Source organism: Narcine bancroftii, chromosome 3 (genome assembly GCF_036971445.1).
Source record: "Narcine bancroftii isolate sNarBan1 chromosome 3, sNarBan1.hap1, whole genome shotgun sequence".
In the NCBI taxonomy this organism is placed as follows: Eukaryota; Metazoa; Chordata; class Chondrichthyes; order Torpediniformes; family Narcinidae; genus Narcine; species Narcine bancroftii.
Window position 1 is genome coordinate 245598548 of NC_091471.1, and position 14041 is coordinate 245612588.

General features: G+C 45.8%; 1 protein-coding gene across 7 annotated transcripts in view; it reads left to right on the forward strand.

The window, feature by feature from the left end:
• LOC138758446 (long-chain fatty acid transport protein 1-like) overlaps positions 1 to 14041 on the forward strand; it is a 59499-nt gene that overhangs the window by 37023 nt on the left and 8435 nt on the right. For 6 of the 7 annotated variants that reach the window (XM_069927371.1, XM_069927366.1, XM_069927370.1 and 3 more), the window contains 4 exons: positions 1205 to 1331; positions 7080 to 7217; positions 10699 to 10863; positions 11984 to 12130. In XM_069927371.1, the coding sequence (XP_069783472.1) occupies positions 1205 to 1331; positions 7080 to 7217; positions 10699 to 10863; positions 11984 to 12130 (577 nt within the window). Of the gene's footprint in view, positions 1 to 1204; positions 1332 to 7079; positions 7218 to 10698; positions 10864 to 11983; positions 12131 to 13102; positions 13232 to 14041 lie in introns of those variants that run through there. The other variant, XM_069927369.1, reaches the window with a different exon arrangement.

The following is a 14041-nucleotide window of genomic DNA, read 5'->3' on the forward strand; positions in this document are numbered from 1 at the left end:
CCATTCTCCCCATTACTCTTGACATCCTTACTAATCATGAATCTATCATCCTACGTGATAAATCTACCCAAACAAAACCTCTCCCACCTTCAGCTGTTCCCTATCTTATTATTTTGTGGCTCCTCAGTCCACCCTTCCCATCCTTGTCTCAAGAAAAGGGTCCTGACTGGAAATGTTGACTGCCCACTTGTCTCCTCAGATGCTGTGCCCCTCCAGCCTGCTATTTCTTTGCTCAAGATTTCAACCTTTGTTGCTTCTTCTATCCAAAGTTCAACACATTGCAAACATGCACATGTACCTTGCTCCATTCTGTAAGGTGGCTTGCCCTGCACTGGAGAAAGGCCTCCCCCTGGGTTCCACGGCTCTATCTGAGGATTGAACTCACTGGCCCTCCAGTGCTTGCTCTGGCGCACACACCCTTTGAGGTAACGGGCTTTGTGCACTGGGTCCAAGAGGTCAACGGTCGCTACCCTGTCTCCTGGCATTGTTGTCGAGGATTAAAAATGCACAGAAATGCTGGAGGAACTCAGCTGGTCTCGCTGCATCGATAGGAGATAAAGATATATCACCGACATTTTGGGCCTGAGCCCTTCTTCAAGGAATAAGCAAAGAACAGGAATGTGTCAGAATAAAGACTGAAGACTGGCTGGTGGTGGAATCCAGACCAACAAAAGGTGTTAGTTTCAGATTTATTGTCAGAGTATCTACATGACATCACATACAACCCTGAGATTCTTTTTCCTGTGGGCCAGGCAGAATTACCACTTATTGGTAGTGCATAGAAAACTGTACACAATATACACATGCAAACTGCTGACTGTGCAATACAGAGAGGGGGAAAAAACAAACAATAAAGTGCACAAGTAAGATTCCTTAAATGAGTCCCTGATTGAGTGTTGTTGAGGAGTCTGGAGGGGGAACAGCTGTCCATGTGCGAGTCTGTGGCATCTATACCTCTGTCCTGATGGTAGCAGCGAGAACAGATTGTGTACTGGATGATATAAATCTTAATGATTGCTGCTGCTCTCCGATGGCAGCGTTCCCTGTAGATGTTCTCAATGGTAGGGAGTGGGAAATCCCCACTAACTTTGCAGGGATTTCCGCCCAGGGGTATTGGTGTCTCCATTGGTGATGCAGCTGGTCAGCACACACTGATAAGAGGAAAGGTGAAAATTGATGTTGTGTATGCCTTGTCTCTCTGTAGGTGGGTGCCTGCGGCTTCAACAGCAGGATCCTGCCCAAAGTCTACCCGATCCACCTGGTGAAGGTGAACGAAGACACAATGGAGCTGGTCCGAGGTCCTGAGGGGCTCTGTGTCCCCTGCAAACCAGGTAAGGGTGGGCTCAGAGGGACCTGGGCTGAGGGCAGAGGGTGGGGATTAGCTTCTGCTGCCCCTCCCTGATGCATTCTCTGCACCGGAGCAGTGCTAACCTCACACCTTTTTCAATTTAATATTTTTCATGGCATGAACCATTCAATCAACTATGCCAACTCTTAGAACTGTTCCTTTGGTCAGCCATTCTCAAAGGGGCTCTGTGGGGGCCACAGCTCATTTAAGAGGGGGGCATGGACTGTAATCATAATTTTTTAAAGTTTTTTATGTAGTCAGTAGGAGGGAAATATGGAAGAACTCAAGCTTTGGTAGTCATTTACCAAAATTCTCTGGATTCCGGGCAGTCCTGGCAGATTGGAAGACAGTAAATGTCACGCCATTTTTTTTTAAAAAGGGACGTAGGCAGAAGACGGGCAACTATCAACCAGTTAGCTTAACGCCTATAGTTGGGAAAATGCTTGAAGCTGTCATTAAAGATGAAATAGTGAGGCATTTAGAAAGAAGGGGTTTCTTCAAGCAGACCCACCATGGATTCAGAAAGGGCTGGTCTTGTTTGACAAACTTGCTGGTGTTCTTTGAGAATATAATGGGTGTGGTAGATAGAGGGGGAGCAGGTTAATGTATATTAATAAGGAGGCGCACAAGAGACTTATCAATGAGATCCAGATGAATGGAGTCGGGAGTATTGGCATGGATTGAGGATTAGTTAACTGACAGAAGGTAGAGAGTTGGGATAAATGGCTGTTTATTGGCAGGTAGTGGAAAGTGGGGTGATGCAGGGGTCGCTGCTGGGCCCACAGCTGTTCACTGTATACAATGATGATTTAGAAGAGGGGTCAAAGTGTAATGTAGCCAATATTGAGTGGAAAAGCAAATTGTACAGAGGATGTGGAGAGGCCACAGAAGGATATAGTTAAGTTAGGTGAGTGGGCAAAGGTCTGGCAGATGGAAGTGCGAGGTCATCCACTTTGGCAGGAAAAATAGAAGAGCAGATTATTATTCAAATGGTGAGAAACTGCAGCATGGTGCAGAGCAGGAGTTGGGAGGGCCTGAGCATGAACTGCAAAAAGTTGAGTAGCAGCGACAACAGGTTTTTAAGAAGGCCTTCATTGGAAGAGGAATTGAATTGAATTCAAGAGCAGGGAGGTCATGCACCAGGGATGAGAGGGTTGACCTGTGAGGAGAGACCAAATCGTCTGGGATTATACTCACACAAATTCAGAAGAATGAGAGGAGATCTTATAGAAACATATAAAGTTATGAAAGGGATAAATAAGATAGAGGCAGGAAATTTGTTTTCACTGGTAAGTGAGACCAGAACCAGGAGACCCAGCCTCAAGATTCAGGGGAGTAGATTTAAGACAGAGTTGAAGAAGAACTGTTTTTCCCAGAGAGGATTGAATCTGTGGAATTCTCTGCCCAGGGAAGCCGTTGAGGCTACTTCATTAAACATATTTAAGGTTCGGTTAAATAGATTTTTACATAAAAAAGAAATTCGGGGTTAAGAGGAAAAGGCAGGTTGGTGGAGATCAGCCATTTATTGAATGGCGGAACAGACTCAACGGGCCAGATGGCCAACTCCTGCTCCTATTTCTCATGTTCTTATGTTTTTAAACTTGACTGCTTTCCAGGGAAGGGGCCCCATAAACTTTGACCAAAAAGGGAGGCATAGCCAAAAAAAATAGTTGAGAATGGCTGCATTGGGTAATTCCTGTAAACCAGGTTCTACAAACCAATCCTGGAAGCTAGGATATGGAGGAATGTCTAAATAGCATGGACAAGATGGGCAGAATGGGCTCATTGTTTTCGCAGCTTATGAGTGCTGGGTGGAAATAGCTCGTATCTGTCAAACCTTGCATCCCTCTCAGAACATCAAAAGCAAGCCACAGTCAGTTCTTAGCATGGACACGAGAAAGCACAGCACAAAATAACTGCTGCATGGGAACCGGATTCGAATTCTCTAACCTTCAGCCGCTGTCCTGCCAACCTGGGCACAGCGTTGAGATGGGAGTGAATCAAGAAAATTTGCAGATGCCATGGTTGGGGTAAATACACAAAGGTGCTGGAGAAACTCAGCAGAGTCCATAGGAAGGAAAGATACATAACCAATGTTTGAGGCCTGAGCTTAAGGTGTGAGCAGAAGGCAGGCAGGCACTTGAATCAAAAGGTTGGGGGGAGGGGAGGAAAGAAAGAGCAGGAGGCCAAACACCAAGAGGACAGGAGAGAAAAGCTGATAATTGATCAGGGCATGGCATCACAAATTGCAGGTACAAGACCTCATTTTGCATCTGGGCACCCTCCAACCAGATGGCATTAACATCGACTTCTGTGGTTTCCGTTAGTCCGATGCCCCCATCTCTCTTTCCCTCTCCCTTTGTCTCCTTTCGTCCAGCTCTCCAATCACAGTTGCAGTTCTCAGCTTACCTCTCCTACCCTCCTATCCACATCCACCTATGGCCTCTGGTCTGTTGGTCTGTGCTCCTCCCCCCTGCCCCTTCTCCCCTCCTCCCCCTGCCTATTTATTCAGACACCTGCCTGCTCTTTTGCTCATACCTTGGCTGAGGCCCAAAACATTAGTTATATATCTTTGCCTCCTGTGGACGCTGCAGGACCTGCCGAGTTTCTCCAGCACCCTTGTGTATTAACATTGCGTTGGGAGTCTGTCACCATCTGCTGGAGCCAGGTGGAATTGCAGCAATTGAAGCCAAGAAGGGGCAGAGCTGATTTCCCAGTCTTTTCCTGAACCCATCCTACATATCGCTGACCAGCTCACACCTCCTCCAGAGGTGACTTTTTAATATAGCTGACTACTCAAAGATCAGCATGGGCATGGTGGGCTGAATGGCCTACTCCTGTGCTCAATTGAATTGCTTATTGTCATGTGCACCAAGCTACGGTGAAAAACCTTGTTTTGAATGCTGTTCAGTCACATGCTTAAGTCCACCAGGTAGTGGAATTTAAAACAAAAGTGCCGAGAGAAAGTTTGGTGCAAGGGCATCATCATTTTACTGTTGTGACAGAGTATATAGATATATATATATATCTATATATATATATATCTATATATATAGATATATATATCTATATATATATACATGTTTCTGGGAGATAAATTGGGAAAGGTTTGTTAGAGTAGGTCACATGTAAGCACTTTAAAACAGATCTTATTTGAAATACTGGAGACATAGTGACTTCTCACACCTATTTGCAAGAGCTTTGAAGAGTGCTCAAGAGACTTCACTAATGGATTATTGTTTATCAAGGCAACAGATGAAAGAGCAGGCTGGAACCGCTATTGTCTGCAGGAGAGTTTTGCTGTTGTAAGAGGGTCAAGCAGAGAGAGTCAAACAGGCTTTCTATCAGTCTCGGTGTGTGAGAGACAGAGAGAGAGAAGCAGAGATCACTTGGACAGTGTCAGCCAGCAGAAATTGCTGCGATTGAAACAGGACAAGCTGGCAAGCTTTTGGAAGATGGCCTGGTCAAAGCCCTTGTGGTTCATGCAAGAGGAGAGGACTGGCTGTCCTCACTTGGAGTAAGTGAAACAGAGAGGAACTCTGTGGTGATCTGAAAGAAAGAGGTTATCATCTGAAGAACCCTGAAGGGGTAAGTTTCGTCAGCAAGACACTGAGGTGACTGATGGAAGTACATCAGTTGTGGATGTCCTGGAAAAACATATCTCTCTCTGAAAAACGACAAGAACCTTCCAGAGCGGTAACCATTTATCTTTCGAGCACCAAAGCCTGGTGAACTTTATACATGTTCAATTCTGTGCTCAGTATAAGAATTGCCTGCTACCAGTGAACTTGGAGGAATGAGAAGTGAAATTGGACTGTGAACCAAAGAACTTTTCTGAACTTACACATATACATTACATACACGTGCACTTAGAATTAGAAGGGGGTTAAGTTAGATTAAGTTAATAATAGATAAGTTAAAGTTTGATTCTGTTTTCATGTTTAAAGATAATTAAAAGCAACTTTTGTTTAAGTAACCATTTGTCTTGGTGAATATCTACTGCTGCTGGGTTTATGGGTCCTCTGGGCTCGTTACACTATAGAGAGGTCTATTCCATAGAACCTGACATCACTATAATTCATCTAGTCTGTGCCAAACTATTATTCTACTTAGTCTTTATTGACCTATATCCAGACCACAGTCCTCCATACCCCTTCCATCCATGTACCTATCCAAATTTTTCTGAAATGTCAAAATTGAACCTGTGTTCACCGCTTCAGCTGGCAGTCCACTCCACACTCTGTACAGATTATTCAGTAGTCTAGTATCAGCGGGGAAGAATCCTCCCTTAAATCTGGCAGTCTGTGCATTCAGACTTGTGTACCTTCCACCCGATGAGAATGTGCATAACAGTGTGTGAATGGGGTGGGATGGGTCTTTGGCTGGCCGGGAGGTAAAACCAGGGCGAGTGGAGGGACAGATTGGTTCTGTTGTGTTTACAACTCTCAGCCATCACTTTTGACAGAGCAGTTCCTGTGGTGATGTCCAGATAGGTCCATCTATAAATATGAAGGACATCAAATTTCTCGAGGCTTCAAAGGAACAAGAGGCACCAGTGCATCTTCATGGCTGCAGCGTTAACATGGTTGGACCAGGACAGATTGTTTTATATCTAAAAGCTCTCTTCCCTCTCCACCTCAGCACCATTAATGCAGACTGTGACCCCCACAGCATGTCCATTATAAGTTGAGTATTCAGAAGTGCCGGAGAAGCTCAGAAAGTCATGCTAGTTGTACGTCCGTCCATGGTTGGCGGTTACGTAATGTTCTGATCTTGCGAGAAACTGTAGAAATGGTAAGGGCTCCATGCTCTCAGGCATAAGACATAGGAACAGAAATAGGCCATTCAGCCCATCAATTCTGCCCCACAAATCATGAGCTGATCCATTTTCCCAGCCAGCCCCACTGCCTCGCCTTCCCCTCCATAATCTTTGATGTCCTGGCTAATCAAGAACCTATCAATTTCTCCCTTAAATACACCCAATGACCTGGCCTCCACAACTGCCTGTGGCAACAAATTCCACCCTCTCGCTAAAGAAATTCTCATGCATCTCTGTTCTAAGCAGGCGCTGTTCAATCCTTGTGCTCTCTTGTCACACCATGGGAAACAAGTTTTCTACATTTACTCTATCCATGGCTTTTAACATTCAAAATGTTTCAATGCAATCCCCCCACCTCCCCCCACTCATTCTCCTAAATTCCAACGAATACAGATCAAGAGCTGTAAAAGACTTCATATGATCACCCTTTCATTCTTGGAATCATCCTAATGAACCTCCTTTGAACCCTCAGCTTAAATGGGGAGCCCAAAACTGCTCACAATGCTCCATGAGGACTCACCAATGGCTTGTAGAGCCTCAGCATCACATCCCTGCTCTTATATTCTATTCCTCTTGAAATGAATGCCAGCATTGCATTTGCCTTCTTCACCATCGACACAACATGCACATTTATTTTCAGCCTATCCTGCATGAGGACTCCCAGGTCCCTTTGCATCTGGGTATTTTCAATTTACTCCCCATTTTAAAAATTGTTTATTTTTTTCTCTACTAAAGGGTTGGAGAACCAGGTTCTGTTTCTTGTACAGCGGCCAACAGTTGGAGGTCACATGATGTTCTGATCTTGTGAGAGGCTGTGGAAATGGAGGGGGCTCCATGTTATCAGCCACTCACGGTCACTGGGTTGGGGCGGGTCCTGCGCCGGAACTCACCTTTCTCCCCTTTCTCGCACAGGGGAGCCGGGCCAGCTCGTGGGCCGGATAAACCAGCAGGACCCGCTCCGCCGGTTTGATGGATATGCCAACGAGTCCACCACCAGTGAGAAGATTGCATACAACGTGTTTACGAAAGGAGATTGTGCTTACCTGACAGGTATGGACCACCTCGGACCCTGCAGGAAGTGGAACCCGGGAGCAACAAGGATCTTGTGTGCTGTTTTCCCTGGCCCCCAGCATCAGCTCGATCCAACACACCCTCAATAAAAAATGTGCAGAGAGCATTGGCAGTGCTCGGCAGGTCAGGCAGCATCTGTAGAGGGAGAAGCAGAGTTAATGTTTCAGGTTGGAAACCAGTCATCTGAACTGGGGAAGAATTCTTCCCTTTAAAGTTGTCTTCCTGACTTGAAATATGAATGGTTTCCCTCTCTTAAGATGCTCCCTGACCCACTGAGTGTTTGCAGCATTTACCATTTCAATTTCAGATTTCCAATATCTGCTATTTATTTTTCTGATTTTCGGGCACTAGAATCGGGAGTCTTCTCCCACTTTGGAAAGCAAAAGCATTGCTGGAAGTTCTCAGCAGGTCTGTGAAGGTTGAGCCCTTCCTCAAGACTGGCAAGCGACGAATAAGTTATTTTCAGTTGCCAGGGTAGGAATCCCAGATTGCCTTGTTCAAGGGTTTCTCCATATCAGCCTTGGGGCAGCATGGTTAGTGTTAGGGATGGCACGGTTAGCATGGGGGATTAGCGTGATGTTATTAGAGTGCCAGTGACCCGGGTTTGAATTCAATGATGTCTGTAAGGAGTTTGTACATTTCTCTGTGGCTGCGTGGGTTTCATCCAGGTGCTCTGGATTCCTCCCACCCCTCAAAGTATATGTAGGTTATTTGGTGGCATGAGCTCAGGGGGGCTGGAGGAGCCTGTTACCGTGTTATATGTTTAAAAATGATGAAGGGCTCAAGCCCGAAACATTGATTATGTATCTTTATCTTTGTAATATAAAGTACACTGTTTGACCTGCTGAGTTTCTCCAACATTGTGTTCTTACTTACGATCCTGGCTGATCTAGCTGTGGACTTAACTCCACTTACCCTGCTCCCTAAAACCTTATTCTTCAAAAATCTCACTACCTGTGTCTTAAATGCAATTAATGAGACAGCCTCCACTGCTTCCTTAGGCAGAGAATTCCACAGATTCACCACTCTCAGATTCATCACTGTCTTAAAAACTTTCTTCCCCAAATCTTGAGGCTATGTCCCCTCAGTCCAGTCCCACCTGCCAGTGAAAAAAAACTTCCCAGTTTCTATCTTATCTATTCCTTTCTTTCTTTTAAATTTATTTTCATTGAGTTTTATCATGAAACAAATACATTGTAAGCCCATATAAATTAAATATATTATAGATTTAGATTGGTATCATATCATATAGAAATAATAATATATGGATTCATATTTCAATCCATACATAGTGTAAGAAGAAAAAAAAACTAAAGAAAAAGGAAAAAAAAGTTGGTTCTGATAATATGATCCCAGCCACCAACCAAGGTTGAAATTAGAATTCTAAGCAGACATAAAATCGAATAATGGCCTCCAGAGATCCAACCAAACATGCCCATTTCCTGCATGCCTGCACCGTGATCATTCCAATTGTGAAAGGAAGCCATCAATGGACCCCAAACCTTATCAAATGAGATCTTATTCTTCTTGACATTATATCTGATTTTTTTCCAAGCTTAGAAAAGAGACAATATCCAGTAGCCATTGTCTCTGGGTGGGTGGAAAGCCCTCTTTCCATTTCAGCACGTTCCTCTTCTAAACCGTCATGTAGAAAATGCTAAGACACGTCTTCGGTTAGACGTTAAATTTAAGTTTACATATCTGGAGAGGCCAAACATTGCAATTAATGGACATGGCTCCAGATCGATCCCAAAGATGGCCGAAAGGTTCTGAAAATATCAGTCCAATATTCTTCCAATCTGGGACAAAACCAAAACATATGTAAGAAAGAGGTTTCAAACCTTTTACATTTGTCACACCTTGAGTTGATATCTTGGTAAATTTGAGCGAGCTTAACTCTATGCACCACTTTAACTTAAATCAAACTGCATAGTGCATAGAGATGAGTCATGAATGAGGGCCAAAATTTAAATCCAATCTTCTGAAAGAGACGTGAAGATCATTCTCCCATTCAGTTTTGATCCTGATTAAAGATAGTATTCCTATCACAATGTTTTATGTCTCTTAGATCCCGCCTCCTCCGTCTAAACTCTGCTGAATCGATCTCTCCTCAAAAACGAACCCCTTCATTTCTGGAATTTTTTTTGCCCAATAACAGGCCTTACCAGACTATGAGCCCATGCTGCTCAAATGACATTTAATCCCCGTACGTTTTGAAGGGTGGGAGGAAACTGGAGCGCCTGGAAGAAACTCACCAGGCATGGGGAGAACATTCAGTATCCTTACAGACCGCGCTGGTTGCTGGCACTTAAAGTCGCACTAACCACTACACTAACCATTCCGCACAATCAACCTACTGATCCACCTTCAAAGCCAGTGACCCCCCCCCCCACCCCCATATCCCTGTTCAAATTGGTGCCTTGGATCCTCCGGTGGATGAATTAATTCTGCTGCCCAGCCCAACACCATCAATAAGACTGGGCGACAATTTTTTTCAAAAAGTTCTTTCTTCCTGAAAAAAAGTTGGGGATTATGACAGACAACTTCAAGCTGAACACAAAGATAATTTCAGATTTGCTGTATCATGTAAGAAGTTGGAGAAACATTAAATTGACTTTCATTGAATTTATCATATTTAATCGTATAATGATGCTGACACGTTGCGTTAGTTCAACTGAGCTAAAAACGTTCTGCAGCTGATTTTTATTTGTTCTCAGCATCTGATGCCTCTCATGTCAGTGTCCAACAATAGTCAGCCAGCATTGATGGGTTCCTGTTGCCCCAATATCACTTTTCCAAGGTTGGAATGTCCTGGTGAAATCTTTCACCACATTCATCAATGACTGCACCAAGATCAACCGGGAAGTCCAAGTGCAAATGCAGAAAATGAATTTTCAATGACATGGTGCTTCATGGTTTTGTATGCTTGAAGTAGACATACATTTTTTTTTTAATTTTAAACATACAGCACAATAACAGGCCCTTTCAGCCCACGTGTCCGTGTCGCCCAATTTATACCCAATTCACCTACATCCCTGGTACGTTTCGAACGGTGGGAGGAAACCGAAGCCCCGGAGAAAACCTACACAGAATGTACAAACTCCTTAAGAGACTGCGGGATTTGAACCCTGGTCCCAATCGCTGGTGCTGTAAAGGCATTGCACTAAATGTTACGCCAACTGCACAGCCTAACATGTTTCTCTAGCACCCTTGCTATGACAGGAAATCACAAAAATAGGTTATAACTAAAAACCAATACGTGATAGGAAAAATTAGTACCCACAATTTCAGGAAGTAAGATCTTCATCGTCCAGATGTTATGATTTGCAGGATCTTGCTGCCTCAGGACCTCCTGCCCTTGATTTACAATCGCATTGGTCTGGCTATGGGCGGGATCCTGACCTTCCCACTTTATTGGGATGTTGTTTCCAACTGTTGAATTCTGTGGTTCCATTTCCAGGTGACGTCCTGCTGATGGACGACCTGGGCTACATGTATTTCAAGGATCGAAGCGGAGACACATTCCGGTGGCGAGGGGAGAATGTGTCGACTGCAGAGGTGGAGGGGACCCTGAGCCATCTGCTCAACTTGACTGATGTGGCGGTGTACGGGGTGCAAGTGCCAGGTAGGTAGACCGCAGCCCCGTCACTGCACCCCCTAACCCTCCCTCAGCACTGGGGCCAACAGGAGCCCAAGCCTGGGAGCTGGTTCCCTGCTACATTCCTTGTCAGATGCGGACAAGTCTTCCTTCGAGCAGGCATGACCCCACTTGAGAAGTCCTTGAGGACCTGAGATGGATTGAGCCGCAATACTGCTGTCCTTCTTCCCTTCAGCTCCTGGGGGCCAGGGTCAGAGAGGTGCCTCATCCCTCCAGCTGGGGGGTGGGGTTGGGTTGGGGTGTGGGTAGAATCGGGGGGCTGGGAGATCCTGATGCCTTTCATCCCTGTCCCCTTTAACTTGGTGAGGATCAGGGACTGGCCTCTTTTGCCTCTCGCATTTTTAGGTGTACGGTTCAGTTCCACATTCCTCCAACTGGAGGTTCTCCTGCCCCTTCATCTCATCTGTTGGTAGACATCACGATTGCCTGTTGCACCATCAGTTGGTGGACATCAGGACTGGGAGATCCTGCCCCCTTCACGCCATCTGCTAGCAGAGTTTAGGGGCTGAGAGGTTCTGTTGCCCATTACTCCATGTTTTGGTGGACATCAGGGATTGGGAGGTTCTGTTGCATTTTGCCTCATCTGCTGGCCAGGTTTGGGACTGGGAGTACCTGCTGTGGAATGGAGGAAGGACAAATTCGGTCAATGGCTGGAATGCTGGTACCCTGGTCTGCTTCGTTCCGAGTGAGTGTCAAGGCTGTACAGCCACGGGCTGGGGAGAAGCAGGCCCGAGACCACCCAGGGTTCAATCCCTCAGCAGTTCCTGGCTGAGAATCCCAATAGCTCCAAATTGACAAGGTTTCCCCATCCATCTTTTCTCTGAGCTGGGAGGGAGGGGGATGGGGAAACCCTGTTATCCCGGCACTGTTGAGAAGGTCAAGGTGATACAGCTGATAGAGGCAAAGCAGGGTCCCAACAATGTGTGAGATTCCCCTCCTCTCCCACCCTCATGATGCTTCAGACTCTGGTGGAAGGTCACAAACCAGAAGCATTGGCTCATCTTCATAGACGCTGCCCAACCTTCTGGACATTTATCATTCTCTTCTCACGGTTTTAATTCTGGGTACTTGTCCCTTCTCCTACCAGGTGTGGAAGGGAAAGCCGGGATGGCTGCGATCGCAGATGCTGAGGGCAAGCTGAATCCTGAGCACTTATACCAGGAGCTGAAGGCAGTGCTGCCTCCCTATGCCAGGCCTTTGTTCCTCCGCATCATGCCCGCTGTCGACACCACAAGTATGTACCTCTGGACGAGTGTAGCCCTTTCTGTGTGACTGGGCGGCTTCTGTGGGGAGAGAGTTGGGGATGGGGGGGAGATTGGTTTCCATTGTCATTCCATTCCCCCCCTCCTTCCCCTCCCACAACAAAGTGCAGGATATCCCAGCAGGAGAAGCCCTGTTCATTCCTCTGGATACTGCCCCCAAAGACATCTTCACCACAACAGACCTCTTCCCAAGACAGGTTGAGGACAACGTCATACCCGACTGTCTCAAGAAGTGGGGAAGTTCTGGCGCACCGCACCCTCTAGCCTTGCAAGATCTGATTTTTTAATTTTTTTTTAATTTACAACACAGTGGAACCTGATTCCAGTATTTAAACCTGTGCCGCCCAGTTACATCCCGATTAACCTTCATTTTGAAAGGTGGGAGGAAACCGGAGCACCTAGATAAAACCCACACAGATATGGCGAGAAGAGGTCGCTGGTGCTGCAATAGTGTCATGCTAATCGTACGTCTCTGGCCATCTTAAGGAGATTGAAGGGTATAGAAAGGATAAATGCAAGAAGAGTTTGTCCTCTGAGATACAAACCATGGGACATGGATTAAGCGTGAAAGGGGAGAAGTGGAACATTAGGGGGAACTTCTTCACACAAAGAGTAGTGGGTGTGGAACGAGATGCCAGCTGAAGTGGTGAATGCGGGCTAAATTTTAAAAATTTTGGACAGGTATATTGGTGGGAGAGGTGTGGGGAAATATGGTGTGAGTGCAGGTCAATGGAACTGGATGGAATAACAGTTTGGCACTGACTAGAAAGGCTGAAGAGCCTGTTTTTGTGCAGAGGAGGAGGAGGGGGCCAGTGACTTCATACAGCAGATTGGGTAGCTCATGTAGGGAAAGGGGCAGGGTTAACATTTCAGGCCAAAGATGCTTCTTGACAAGGTCTCCAAGACCCACGGAAGCTACCTGCTAAATCCCGTTTTTACTTCAGATTTCAGAATCAGAATTTATTACCAGGAACAAGTCGTGAAATTCGGTGTTTTGTGACAGCATCATAGTGTAAACGTTCATAATATAGCCACCTAACAACATTACTGTAAATAAATTTAATTAATAGTAAGACAGTGTCTTTGATTCATTGATCATTCAGGAATCTGATGGCAGTGGGAAAGAAGCTGTCACTGTGCCGCTGAGGGCTCACCTTTAGACTACTGTACTTTTTCCCTGATGGTAGCAGAGTGAAGAGGGCATGGCCTGGGTGGTGGGTGTTTTTGAGGTAGAGGCTGCTTTGTTAAGACCCCGCCTCATGTAGATGGAGTGAAGTCTGGTGCCTGTGATGTCGCAGGCCGAGTTAACAACCCTCTGGAGTTTATTCTTGTCCTGAGAGTTGCGCCTCCAGACCAGGCAGTGATGCAACCAGCCAGAACGCTCTCCATGGTACACCTGTAGAAGTTTACTGATGTACCGAATCTCCTCAGACACCTCACAAAGTACAGCCACTGGCGAGCTTTGTTTATGATTACATCAACATGGAGGCTTCAGGTCAGATCCTCGGAGATGGTGATGCCCAGGACCCTCTCCACTACTGAGCCCTCAATGAGAACTGGGTCGTGTTCCCCTGATTTTCAGCATGCTTTATTTTCATTGCAACCTCTTCTACCATTTGGAGACCCAGATGATGCGACTGGATCAAAAACAGACGAGCTCAGTGAGATGAGCAGAATCTGTGGGAGAAGAACGGTCAATGTTTCAAGACCTTGGTGAAGGATTCTGACCTTAAACATCGGCCATTCTTTCTCTCTCACTCATGCTGAGTTCATCCAGCAGACTGTTGCTCTTCCAGCATTGGTTTGTGTCATGGCTGATCCGAATTTTAACTCCCGTCTCCTTCTCTTATTTCCATCCTCTTGCCTGACCAAACTCTCTTCCT